Below are 12,203 nucleotides of genomic sequence, written 5' to 3' on the forward strand. Positions count from 1 at the left end.
TTCCTGCCAAGAGCACATCCCCCGGGGCGCCTGCCTCGGGCTCAGGTCATGAGCCCGTGTCATCATGGGGCTCCCTGCTCATTGGGGGGGTCTGCTTCTTCCTTTCCCTGTGGCCCTTTCCCCCTGTTCATGCTCTCTCTCTGAAATAAATAAAATATTTACAAAAAATTATTCATTAAAAAAAAAAAGAGAACACATCCCCCTTGCCACTCCCTAGTTTTCCATCTCTGGCAGCAAATGAAGCAGCTGCTGAGTCAGCCCTGGGTTTCGGGAAGTCAGATGACCTTTTCCCTCTGCCTGCTTTCTGCCTCTCTCTGCCCCAAGGTGGACACCATGGACCCACTGATGGCTTTCCTTTGCCTGTTGCCCCTGTACCCAGGTAGGAGCAGGGGAGGGGAATGTTGAGGTCCGTGGAAGAGGCGTGTGCTCTCCACATTGAATTCCCACTCGGAAATGACAATCTCTCTTGCTTTTCTGTTCTCATCTTTTCTGCATTTCTGGGTTGTGCCCCATGCCCACAGGCTTTGCTGCAGAGAGTCCCTCCTGCTCTCGGAATGTGAATATCTCTGGTGGCACTTTCACCCTCAGCCATGGCTGGGCCCCTGGGAGTGTCCTCACCTACTCCTGTCCCCTGGGCCGCTACCCGGTTCCAGCGTCACGGCTGTGCAAGAGCAACGGGCAGTGGCAGAGCCTGAGATCCACCCAGCTGACAAAGGCGGTCTGCAAACGTGAGGCTCTCCGTGGGCCTTGCTCAGGGTGGGGCCACTGGTGGCCACTCCAGAAACCTCTACTTAGGACTTGCTCCGGGTGGGGCTTACCCTGACTGCGTGGTATGCCAGGGATGGCGAAGCTGCTTTTCCTTGGGCTTTTCAAAAGAGTGGGAAAATGTCCATTGTCCATAGCAAGGCATTGGAAGAAGGGTTTGATGGAGATTTTTTAAATATTCGGGGTGATTTTTTTTTCCTAATACTTCACAATTGACTGCAGAATCCCGACCCTTCAGAAGGGGTGCAGGAGTCTCCCGTCATGCCGGATGTTACCCCCTCAGTTGTCCACTCACACGGCATCCGAGGACCCCAGGGGAGGGGCTGGGGTGGCCATGGCCCTCAGGGGCCGAGAGAAGTGGTTGCCCGACTGTTAGGCGAAACTGTGTGACAGTACCCCGCCAACAGCCACAGCAGTGCCCGCATGTGCAACAGCCCCATCTTTTGACAGCCGGTTGGCGACGCCCGGGCATCCAAGACCAGCCCAGGTGTTTTCCAGCCATCCCTATATTCCCCTCCCCTTCTCTCCCTCCAGCTGTTCGCTGTCCTGCTCCTGTTTCCTTTGAGAATGGCATGTTCACCCCGAGGCTGGGGTCCCACCCTGTGGGCGGCAACCTGAGCTTCCAGTGTGAGGACGGCCTCACCCTGCGGGGCTCACCTGTGCGGCAGTGTCGCCCCAACGGCATGTGGGATGGCGAGACGGCCGTGTGTGACAACGGGGGTGAGTGCCCAGCTCCCCAGCTGAATGGGGGCTGGGGTCTCCCAGGAACCTCGGAGTCAGATGCGTGCCCAGGGGGCCTCTGTGGGGACAGGGGCCTGGTGTCTCTGATGCCAAAATAATATTCCTGGATTTTGGTAAATTGAGGTCTACAGGTCACACATCACCCACCTGCAGGGAGCCGGGCAGAGGTAGTCGTGCTAAGCTTCCGATCCAACATCAAGGCTCCACGCCCTCTGTCCGCTTTTCCAAATGCCTCAAAGCAAGATTGGTTTTCAGGGCCAATGGGCTATTGTAGGGACAATGTGTTGAGTGAGAGCAGACCTAACGCTGTGTTTCAGTCCCTCATCTCGGCAGCCAGCTTGGGTCCAACATGGCTCGGACTTTGGCAGCCTTTGGGCAGGTTATTTAACCTCTCTATGCCTTAATTTTTCTTTTTCTTTTTTCTTTTTTTTTAAAGATTGTATTTATTTACTTGAGAGAGAGAGCAAGCAAGAGAGATAGCGAGGGAGAGAGCATGAGGGGAGGGAAGAGCAGAGGGAGAGGGAGAAGCAGACTCCCCACTGAGCAAGGAGTCTGATGTGGGACTGGATCCCAGGACCCCGGGATCATGACCTGAGCCGAAAGGCAGACGCTTAACCGAATGAGCCACCAGGCGCCCCTATATGCCTCGATTTTCACATCTCAAATAGAAATAGTAAGACCGGCCACTGCATGGGGTTGCTGTGGGATTGAGTTGACATTAGTAAGCATCTAGAAGAGTCCCTGGAGTTTGTCATAGTTATTACTGCCCCTGTCAATGGTGAGGGGCTCTGCTTGATAGATGTGGGGCTCCTAGGATTCCCTGGGTTTTAGGAGCTTCCTGGATGATAGTTCTGAGCACGTAATACAGAAGACACGGAGTCCACAAGATGGTAGGACCATCCCGTCCCCCAGGGGCCCAGCCGCTGGTTCCCTACTCATACTCATGACTCTATCAAATAGCAGGCTTCCTTTACTCAGTGTTCTCCTGTGAGATTTGTCCGTGTGATCCTGGGTAGCAGCAAGTTTGTTATTTATTTTTAAGATTTATTGATTTATTTTAGAGAGACGGGGGTGGGGGTGGGGGTGGGGCAGAGAGAGTCCTAAGCAGATTCAGCTCTCCATGCTGAGTGCAGAGCCTGACACGGGGCTCGATCCCACAGCCCCTAGAACACCACCTAAGCCGAAACCAAGAGTCAGACACTCAACCACTAGCTGTGCCACCCAGGCACCCCTGTTATTTTTATTGCTGTGTAGTTTTATTATAGAAATAGATTGCAATGTATTTACGGGTTCTCTTCTTGATGGGCATTTGGGTTCTTTCTGGTTTGGGGCTATTATGAGTAAAGCCCTATGAATGTCCATGTATGTAACTGTTGGTGCCCATGTGAATTTGTTTCTCTTGAACATGTTGTCTAGGAGTGGAATTATCGGGTCATAGGTTGTCATATATTTAGTTTTTTAAAAAACTTTATTTATTTCTTTTTTAGAGAGAGAGCACGGAGCAGAGGGAGAGAGAGAATCTTTTTTTTAATTATTTATTTAATTGACAGAGAGTGAGCGAGCGCACACAAGCAGGGGAGGAGCAGAGGGAGAGAGAGAAGCAGGCTCTCTGCTGAGCAGGGAGCCTGATGGGGGGCTCGATCCCAAGACCCTGGGATTGCGACCCGAGATGAAGGCAGATGCTTAACCAACTGAGCCACCCAGGGGCCCCGGAATCTTTTTTTTTTTTTAAGATTTTATTTATTTATTTGACAGAGAGAGAGCACAAGCATGGGGAGCGGCAGGCAGAGGGAGAAGCAGACTCCCGCTGAGCAGGGAGCCGGCTGTGGGGCTCTGTCCCTGTTCTGCCTTTAGGTAGACGCTTAACCAGCTGAGGCACCCAGGTGCCCCAGGAGAGAGAAACTTAAGCAGACTCCACACTGAGCACAAGCCCGGAGTGGGGCTCCATCTCCCCACCCTGCGATCATGACCTGAGCTGAAATCAAGAGTTGGACACTTAACTGACTGAAGCCCCCAGGCGCCCCGGCACACATTGAGTTTTAGTAGAGACTGGGGAACAGTTTGCCCATTGTCGCTCCGGCAGTATGGGATTAAGGCGTTATCCATATTTTCGGTTTTAGCCATCCTGGAGGGTGTGTAGCGATGCCTCATTGTGGCTCATGAAGTGCCAGTATTCTCTGTGGCGGTGTTGGGCTCCTCGGTCAGCATCTCCCTGGGGCTTGGGGATGGACGCAGGCTGAGTCCCTGGGTTGGCACTGGGGCGCTTTAACTGGCGACCGAGGGCACTGAGTTCTAAACATTCTGCCCTATTTAAGATTTTCCATCCACACCCTTGGTCGTGGTGTCTCCCAAGGGGGAGGCCGAATGGCCTGCAGAGGCTCGACGGGTCTGGAGAGGAGGAAGAGGGGAGGGTGGGTGCGCAGGGCAGAAAGGCCGAGGAGGGGCGTCCCTGCTCACCGCCGTCTCCCTCCGTTGCCTCACAGCTGGCCACTGCCCTAACCCGGGCATCTCGGTGGGCGCCGTGCGGACGGGGTCCCGCTTTGGCCTTGGGGACAAAGTCAGCTACCGCTGCTCCTCCAATCTGGTGCTGACTGGGTCGGCGGAGCGGGAGTGCCAGAGCAACGGGGCCTGGAGCGGGACGGAGCCCATATGCCGCCGTGAGTAGCCAGCCACTCGGAGCCTCCGGAGATTCCTGGGCACCCCAGCCCTGACCCTGGCTGACCGCAGGGACTCTTCCCACAGAGCCCTACTCTTACGACTTTCCCGAGGATGTGGCCCCCGCCCTGGGTACCTCGTTCTCCCACCTACTTGGAGCCACCAATCCCACCCAGAAGAAAACGAGTAAGGGCTTGAGGTGGGGGCAGCAGGGTGCTGGGCCTGGCCTGGGGAGGAGCAGACTTCCCAGAGGACGCCGAGAGCTTTGGGACGGCTCGGTGGGGCTGAGCTGACTGGAGGGGGGCAGGGAGGCCTACCCCTCGGCGAGAGAGCAGGTGGGCGGTCAAGATGTGAATCTACCCCTTCCACGTTTCTCCCAGAGGGCGTGGGCCGTAAAATCCAAATCCAGCGCTCTGGTCACCTGAACCTCTACCTGCTCCTGGACGCCTCCCAGAGCGTGGCCGAAGACGACTTTCAGATCTTCAAGGAGAGCGCCATTCTCATGGTGGACAGGGTCAGGAAATAGGACTGTGCGTACAGAGGAGGCTTCCTACGCCCACTGTCTGTCTCTGGTTCCTTCCCTTCCTCAGAATCCCACTCACAGCCTACCTCCTCCAAGAAGTCCTCCCAGATGATGCGCATGCCATGCAGGAATCATGGATTCAATTTATAGGATCCTATTTTTCATCCCACAAACACTGCTGGGGCACCTTCTATGTGTTAGGCACTGCGCTGGGTGCTGGGTGCTGGGTGCTGGGAGACACCAAAGATGAACAAGGCTGAGGTCCTGTTTCCCAGGCACCCATCATCTAGAATGGTGCTCTCCACGGATGGGTATACAAAATACCCCACCGGGGTGTGGGAGATAAGTACTGCCATCCTTGCCGAATAATTTTACTTTAAATTAAATCAACCACTTAATATTTAATACCTTCCCTCAAAAATCCCAAATTTTTTTGTGTTTAAAAGGTGTATAATATATTTGAATAGTGATGCACTTTATAAATATGAGTTGGTTTTTATAAATATATATACCTATATCGAGGTATGTGCTCAGAATGTTTTTACCGACAAGATGAGTGAACAGGAGAGTTTGGAAGCCACTAGCTTAGATTCCACGCCAGCACTTTGCTTGGTAATTATGCTTTTTACAACAGATTATGCGGATGTGTGTTTTTCTTCCCAGCTTCATTTTTATTATTTATTTATTTTAAAGAGTTTTTTTTACTTAGTTGACAGAGAGAGAGCATGAGGGAGCACAAGCAGGGGAAGGAGCAGAGGGAGAGGGAGGAGCAGACTCCCCCTCTGAGCAGGGAGCCCCTACTTGACTGAGCTCGATCCCAGGACTCTGGGATCCTGACCCGAGCCAAAGGCAGGCAGACGCTTCACTGACTGAGCCCTCCAGGCGCCCCCCAGCTACGTTTTAAAGAAGGCAGTTTTTGTGCTGCTTAGGCTCTCTTAAGACTTACAGTAACCACTAAGCTTTGAGGCTGCAGAACACGCGGTTAGAGGAGCGCCTCAGATCCGTGTGGACAAGCTCTCCATCTGTAAAATAGGGGCCGACTCGCCCCTCACAGAGCTGATTGGAGGACGCGATGAGGAGCGAGCGGCCTATCAAAGAGAGGACACGGTCAACAGATGTCAGTTTCCTGGCTCCCTGCAAGCAGCAGTGTCCTAGCAAGTGCCTGCTCGTGGCCCAGGCTCTCTGCCTCCTCTCGGGCCCTTGGCTCGCTCTCTTACTCTCTCCCCTTCGGTTCCAAGGCTTCTCAAGCTGCCTCTCATTTGGTCTTCACAGATCTTCAGCTTTGAGATCAATGTTAGTGTCGCCATCATCACCTTTGCATCCAAGCCCCAAGTGGTCATGTCTGTTCTGTATGACGACTCCCGGGATGTGACCGAAGTGATCAACAGTCTGAACAACATCAATTATAAAGGTATGGGTGTCATCAAACAAAAGCCATGAGGCGGGCGGGGAGCAGGGAGGAGAATGAGCTCTCTGTGCCTGCAAAGAGATTCTGGACAAGTTAGAGAGAGAGATGAGGCCTTTGTGGCATTCTAGTCCCAGGGCTCTGGGGCTCAGCTTCCTCAGGGGGAGGCGGCTTCCAAGTCAGGTTCCTGGTAGGGTGGGGTCCCAGTTCCCAGCAGCGCATGGCTTACTCTAACATGCTACACAACCAAATGCATCGTGCAGGTCTGTGGCTCCTTCCTGATGCCAGATCTACGGGGGCTGGCTTCTTGGCTCAACACTGTAGCCTCCCCATGCCGTTGTCAAGCTGCCTTGGTAGGTAGGTAGGTAGGTAGGGAGGTGGTAGGTAGGAGGTGGCTGCAACAACCCAAGTTCTTTGGGAACCCCATCTTTGAATCTTGAGGCTTTAGAGTGACCTTCAGTGGGGTTATGCAGTGAGTATTTCTTTCTCTTTTTTTAAAGATCTATTAATTTGAGAGCGAGAAAGACATAGGGGGAGAGTGAGGAGGGGCAAAAGGAGAGGGAAAGAGAGAATCCCAAGCAGACTCCCCGCTGAGCATGGGGCCCTACATGGGGCTCCATCCCAGGACCCCGAGATAAAACCTGAGCCAAAATCAAGAGTCAGACACTTAATCGACTAAGCCACCCAGGCGCCCTGGCAGTGAGCATTTCTGAGGGAAAAGGCTTTTAATGTTTGAACAGACAGTGATGCCAAATCTCTATCTGGATAACGAAGGTCTGACTATATCAAGCCAGTTGATAAATGCATTTCCAGTGGTTGGGAGGATGGAGTGATTCCTTCTGCCAGGTGGCAGGTGGGACGTTTCTAAGATAGTCCTTCCTATTCACATACTCCAGACCATGAAAATGGGACTGGGACAAACACCTATGCAGCTTTGAACAGTGTCCATATCATGATGAATAACCAGATGCAACGCCTTGGAATGAAGACGGCGGCCTGGCAGGAAATCCGACATGCCATCATCCTTCTGACAGATGGTGGGTATCGTCGCCTCTGCAAGTGAGTCTGGCACAGGAGCACCAGTGTGGGCTCAGAAGCCCTGCATGCTGGTTCTCCCTCTGCCCCTCTGGGCCCCAGTTTCTCATTTGTAAAGTAGAATTAGTGTTGATGATGTCAACGGAACGACAGTAACAGTGATGACAATCGTAGCCGCCCTCCTTTCCTTACACAATTTTTATGGAGAGCATTGAAGTTGTTTGTGTAAAAGTCCTTCGTGATTACAGATCTCAGTTATTGTTACTACCTGGGAGGTCGCCTGGAGTCGGCTAGACGGGGAGGGGGCTTTGGAGCGGGCATGTCAAGGCACACGGATGGAAGGACAGGCCGCGGGGTGGAGATGGGCTATGCCATTTATCTCTTGATTGTGTCCAAATTGCGTAGCCCCTTCAGAACTTTGTTTTCTGGCCCATAAAATGTGGATTCCCACACTACGTGAGGTTTCACGAGAATTAAATGAGATAAAGTTTATGAAGCTCCAGGCCTGGTGCCTGGAATGTAGAGAACTTCAGTAAATAACATATCTTTTTTTCTCTTTTTTTGGGCAGCAAAACAAGGTTTATTGAGCAATAGTAAAGTTTACTGAATGATAGGGTACAAAGCTCCCAAAGAAGGAGGGGACCCAAGAGGGTTGCCCAGTAAATAACGTATCTTGAAATTCACGTGGGAAGCGTTCAATGTTAAGGTTTGGGTGAATGGCTGCCCACTCCTCCGGGGCTGTGGGGAGTCCGGATAGACTCCGCAGATGGACAGTTCTTTTCCCTCGTTCTAGGCAAGTCTAACATGGGTGGCTCTCCCAAGCTGGCTGTTGACAATATCAGAGAGATCTTGAACATCAACCAGCAGAGGAGCGACTATCTGGGTGAGCCTCGGCGCCGCCCCCAGCTGTGCTGCCCCTGCAGGGGGCGCCGGGAGGGGGGCGGGCTGCTTGCCTTCATTTCCAGCGAAGACCCTGTGCGAAGGCAGCTGAGAGTCATGCTGAAGAGTCTGGAGTCAAACAAGCCCGTGGCTGCAGCCTTGGTTTCTTCGGTGGGCTGTGGCCGGGGAGGGGGGCAGGTTCTGCCTTTGCTAGAGGGGTCGGCGCTAGGCCCCACCTCAGATGCTCAGAGTTTCCTGGCACAGAGCAACAGCGTAGGGAACAGCGTCTGAGCAGCTGCTGCCGTCATCGTGCCCCGACCGTCGCCAGGGAGGAAGGGCCTGGCGTTTCCTCCTTCAGCGGTACAGAGGACCAACGAAGGCTTTGGCAGTTGCAGCCTTTAAAAGAACAATTCCTCAGGTCCAGACTAAACACAAATTGCCTGACCTTTGACCAGAAGAGAATTTTAGACAGAAGTGCTCCGGACAAGCGAGGGCAGGTGTTTTGGGCCTCCAAGTTCCACTTTCCCCTTGGGTCCTCTCTTCATGCCACCAACCCCACCTGCCTCTCGGGGGCAAGCAGATTCCTCTTTAAAACTGTGGCCAAACTGTCCTGCCTAACTCCTTAGCATCACTGGGCTAGGGTTAAATGCTCAAAAACATCATTAAAAAGAAGCAGGAACTGAAGGGACATAGTCACAGAAAACACTGGGGACCTAACTGTCCAGCTCCCACAGTGACTGCTTCTGGCCGGCCTAGGGCTACATTGCTACCTTAGGAAAGCCTTGTCTCCCAGTCTGTCTGAGCATCTCACTCTTTACACACTACCCAGGGTCCCCTGGGAGCCAAAAAGGACCGTGAGGGGTGCAGAGCATGGGAGAAGACTGGACTCTGTGGCTGCCCCAGAGCAGTTCTGACGGGCACCCATGCTTGCTTGGAGGCGGAGTATGGATGGTTGTGCGGGCCCCGGGTCCCCAGTGGGAAGAGATGGCTCCGGGCCCCTCTCTCAGAGCCTGTGCCTTACAGAGGACCCAGATCTGAAGTTTTGTCTCCATGTACACTCGTGAGCTCTTTATTTAGTCGTATGAACGTACTTAGACAGTCTCTCCTGGAGGAGCGATGTATTAGTTTCCTAGGGGTAGTGCAACAGATCATACAAACTCGGGTGGCTTAAAACAACAGAAACTTATGCTCTCACATCCAGGAGGCTAGCAGTCCGAGATGAAGGTATGAGCAAAGACCCTATTTCCAAATAAGGTCACCAGCACAGATACTGGGGCTTAGGACTTGAACACATCCTTTTGAGGGACACAGTTCTACCCACTCTGGGCATTAAACAAGATCAATAAGGACACTGTAGGGGGTGGTGGATAGAGCCCTGTGTCAATGTGTAGAGTGGAGCAGAGAGGGAATGGAATTGGCTGAAGCACTGTGGTTTTAGACAAGGAGCCCAGGCAAGGGCTCGCTGAGATGGTGACATTTGAGTTAAGACTTAAAAAGGTAAGAAAGTGAGCCCTGTGGGCAGTCTGGGAAGGAGTGGAGCAAGCGGAGGCACAGCTTATGCAAAGGGCATGGGGTGGGAGTGTGCCCGCAAATCTGAGGAACTTCAAGGAGGCTATATGGATGGAGAGAAGGGTGAAGAGTGGCAGGAAATGAGGTCAGATGGGAGGTAGGGGGCAGGGGTCCCGCTCATTTAGGGCTTTGTAGGGCCCAGTAAGTTCCAAATGGTAGTTTCCTGTCTCACAGGGTAGCCCCTCAGCCACAAGATTCTGGTGATTTCCTTTTCCCCATCAGACATCTATGCCATTGGGGTGGGTAAGCTGGATGTGGACTGGAGAGAACTGAATGAGCTGGGGTCCAAGAAGGATGGGGAGAGACATGCCTTCATTCTGCAGGACACAGAGGCTCTGTACCAGGTCTTTGAGCACATGCTGGGTGAGTGAGCTTTGCCCTCTTTGGAGTGGCGTGGGTGGTGAGGAGCCAGCTAGGGGTCCAGGCTGGGAACCCGCTCACAGTGCCCCTCACATACCTCCTTCCCCCTCTGTTCTCACACCCACAGATGTCTCCCAGCTCACAGACACCATCTGTGGGGTGGGGAACATGTCAGCCAATGCCTCTGTCCAGGAAAGGACACCGTGGCATGTCACTATTAAGGTACCAGGAAGGAAGGATGGGGCTTGGATCAGAGATGGAAGAGGCCATGGGCCAGAGACATAGCAGTCCCTGAAAATCACCTGTTTCCCTGCAGCCTAGGAGCCAGGAGACCTGCCGGGGGGCCCTCATCTCAGACCAATGGGTCCTGACGGCCGCTCACTGCTTCCGCAATGCTGAGAACAGCTCTCTGTGGAGAGTCAATGTGGGTAAGGCAGGACCCACACCTGGTTCCTCTCACCATTGGTCCCTAGCCTCTGGCCCCTTCAGGAGCCCTGGCCCAGCCTAATCCGCCATATTGTTCCCAGGGGATCCTAACTCCCAGTGGGGCAAAGATTTCAGTATTGAGAAGGCGGTGATCTCCTCGGGGTTTGACGTCTTTGCCAAGAAGGATCAGGGGATCCGAGAGTTCTACGGTGATGACATTGCCCTGTTGAAGCTGACCGAGAAAGTGAAGATGTCCACCCATGCCAGGTGCTATGGTCTGGGATGGGAGGGCGTCCTCTGGGGGAGAATGCTCTGGGAAGTCCCATAGTAGGGGACACCGAGGATGGGCCTGTGTGACCTTTGTCCTTCTCCCCAGGCCCATTTGCCTTCCCTGCACAGTGGAGGCCAATCTAGCCCTGCGGAGACCCCCAGGCAGCACCTGCCGAGACCACGGTGAGTGCTGGGGCTCAGGGCCCATGAGGAGCTGGCACCGGGGCTTAGGAGTGATGACACGGACTGTGCAACAGCCTCTAATCTGGAGTCTGGATGCTGGGTAAAGGGACCAGCACCACATCCCTTTCTCCTTAAATGCAGAGAGTGAACTTCTGAACAAACTGAGCATTCCTGCTCATTTTGTGTCCTTGAATGGAAATAAAATGAACATTAACCTCAAGACAGGGACAGAGGTGAGGATCTCAGGTCTGGGATGCTGTGGGGGGATGGTACCCCTGTGGCTGCTCCCCGAAGGTCTCTCTTTGTCCCTTCCTCCTCCAGCTCTGGCTGCTTTCTCCATCTGACCCTGTGTCACCGCTCCTCCAGGCCTAGCAACTGCCAGGTAGCCCCTGGGACTGTTCATTTCATCCTTCTCTCCTGTTCTGCCCCTGTTGCAGTGGGCAAGCTGTATCAAGGCCGTCTCCCAAGACAAAACCACATTCCCTGACTTGAAGGATGTCAGAGAGGTGGTGACGGACCAGTTTCTATGCAGTGGAATGGAGAAGGATGACAATCCCTGCAGGGGTGAGTCCCTCCCACCCCCACTCCTGAGCCTGAATTCCTGAGGGCAAGAACACCGCCGTCCCTGTGGCCAGCATGCGTGCCCTGATGACGCAGGAGCAGGGTGAGAGTCAGGATGACGGTTTCTTGTCCTTCCTTTGTGGCAGGAGAATCTGGGGGAGCAGTTTTCCTTGAGCGGAGACACAGGTTTTTTCAGGTGAGCAGAGAAGGGGGAAGCTCACAGGACTGGGGTTACGGGCTCTGGGCCTTGCAGGAGGATGAGAGAGGACTTTGAAGGAACTGGGGAGGTTGAGGCTTGGAGCTGGGGCTGTGACAGCCTCCCACCCCGTTCTCTCCCTCTTCCAGGTGGGCCTAGTGAGTTGGGGTCTCTACAATCCCTGTGGCAAGAGCAATAAAAACTCCCGCCAAAGGGCCCCCAAAGGCAAGATACCACGAGATTTTCACATCAATCTCTTTCGCCTGCAGCCCTGGCTGAGGCAGCATCTGGAGGGTATCCTGAACTTTTTGCCCCTCTAACTGTGGCCACTGATCCCTCTGTTGTCCTGCCAGCACCTGCCATCTGCCTGTCTCTTACCCTTGAACTTTCACCCTCAGACCCCATCACCCACCCATGCTCCCAGCTCCGACCCCCCCCCCCCCCCATGCAGCACATCCAAGCTGGGGAAGCCCCAGGGGCACACCCTCTGCCTTACCTGACTCACTCTCCCTTCACTCTCACGTGGCATTTCCCAGTTATGAAATGAATAAAAATCGATGATTTCCTCATCCGTCTGTGCCTCTACCTGGGGCCTGGCTAGGGGGTGAGGAGACCGGAATGATTCCAGGAACCGC

General features: G+C 53.7%; 1 protein-coding gene across 1 annotated transcript; it reads left to right on the forward strand.

Annotated features, from left to right (window-relative positions):
• Positions 1-229: 229 nt before the first annotated feature.
• On the forward strand, positions 230-12,137 carry C2 (complement C2). Its single transcript, XM_026482545.4, has 18 exons — positions 230-379; positions 522-728; positions 1,300-1,485; positions 3,990-4,163; positions 4,249-4,347; positions 4,542-4,675; positions 5,957-6,095; positions 6,986-7,126; positions 7,918-8,007; positions 9,795-9,935; positions 10,060-10,154; positions 10,249-10,360; positions 10,460-10,625; positions 10,735-10,811; positions 10,953-11,044; positions 11,249-11,375; positions 11,519-11,568; positions 11,718-12,137. Exons 1-18 carry the CDS (start codon positions 238-240, stop codon positions 11,886-11,888), a joined length of 2,343 nt encoding a protein of 780 aa, XP_026338330.3. The 5' UTR covers positions 230-237; the 3' UTR covers positions 11,889-12,137.
• Positions 12,138-12,203: the final 66 nt, after the last annotated feature.

Source organism: Ursus arctos, unplaced genomic scaffold (assembly GCF_023065955.2).
Source record: "Ursus arctos isolate Adak ecotype North America unplaced genomic scaffold, UrsArc2.0 scaffold_31, whole genome shotgun sequence".
NCBI lineage: Eukaryota > Metazoa > Chordata > Mammalia > Carnivora > Ursidae > Ursus > Ursus arctos.

Excerpts from the sequence above, each read along its gene's own strand:
- C2 (XM_026482545.4), top strand. The coding sequence starts at position 238 with ATGAAGCAGCTGCTGAGTCAGCCCTGGGTTTCGGGAAGTCAGATGACC. Across the intron at positions 8,008-9,794 it reads GCAGAGGAGCGACTATCTGG|ACATCTATGCCATTGGGGTG; the intron begins GTGAGCCTCGGC and ends TTTCCCCATCAG. Across the intron at positions 11,045-11,248 it reads ACCTCAAGACAGGGACAGAG|TGGGCAAGCTGTATCAAGGC; the intron begins GTGAGGATCTCA and ends CCCCTGTTGCAG.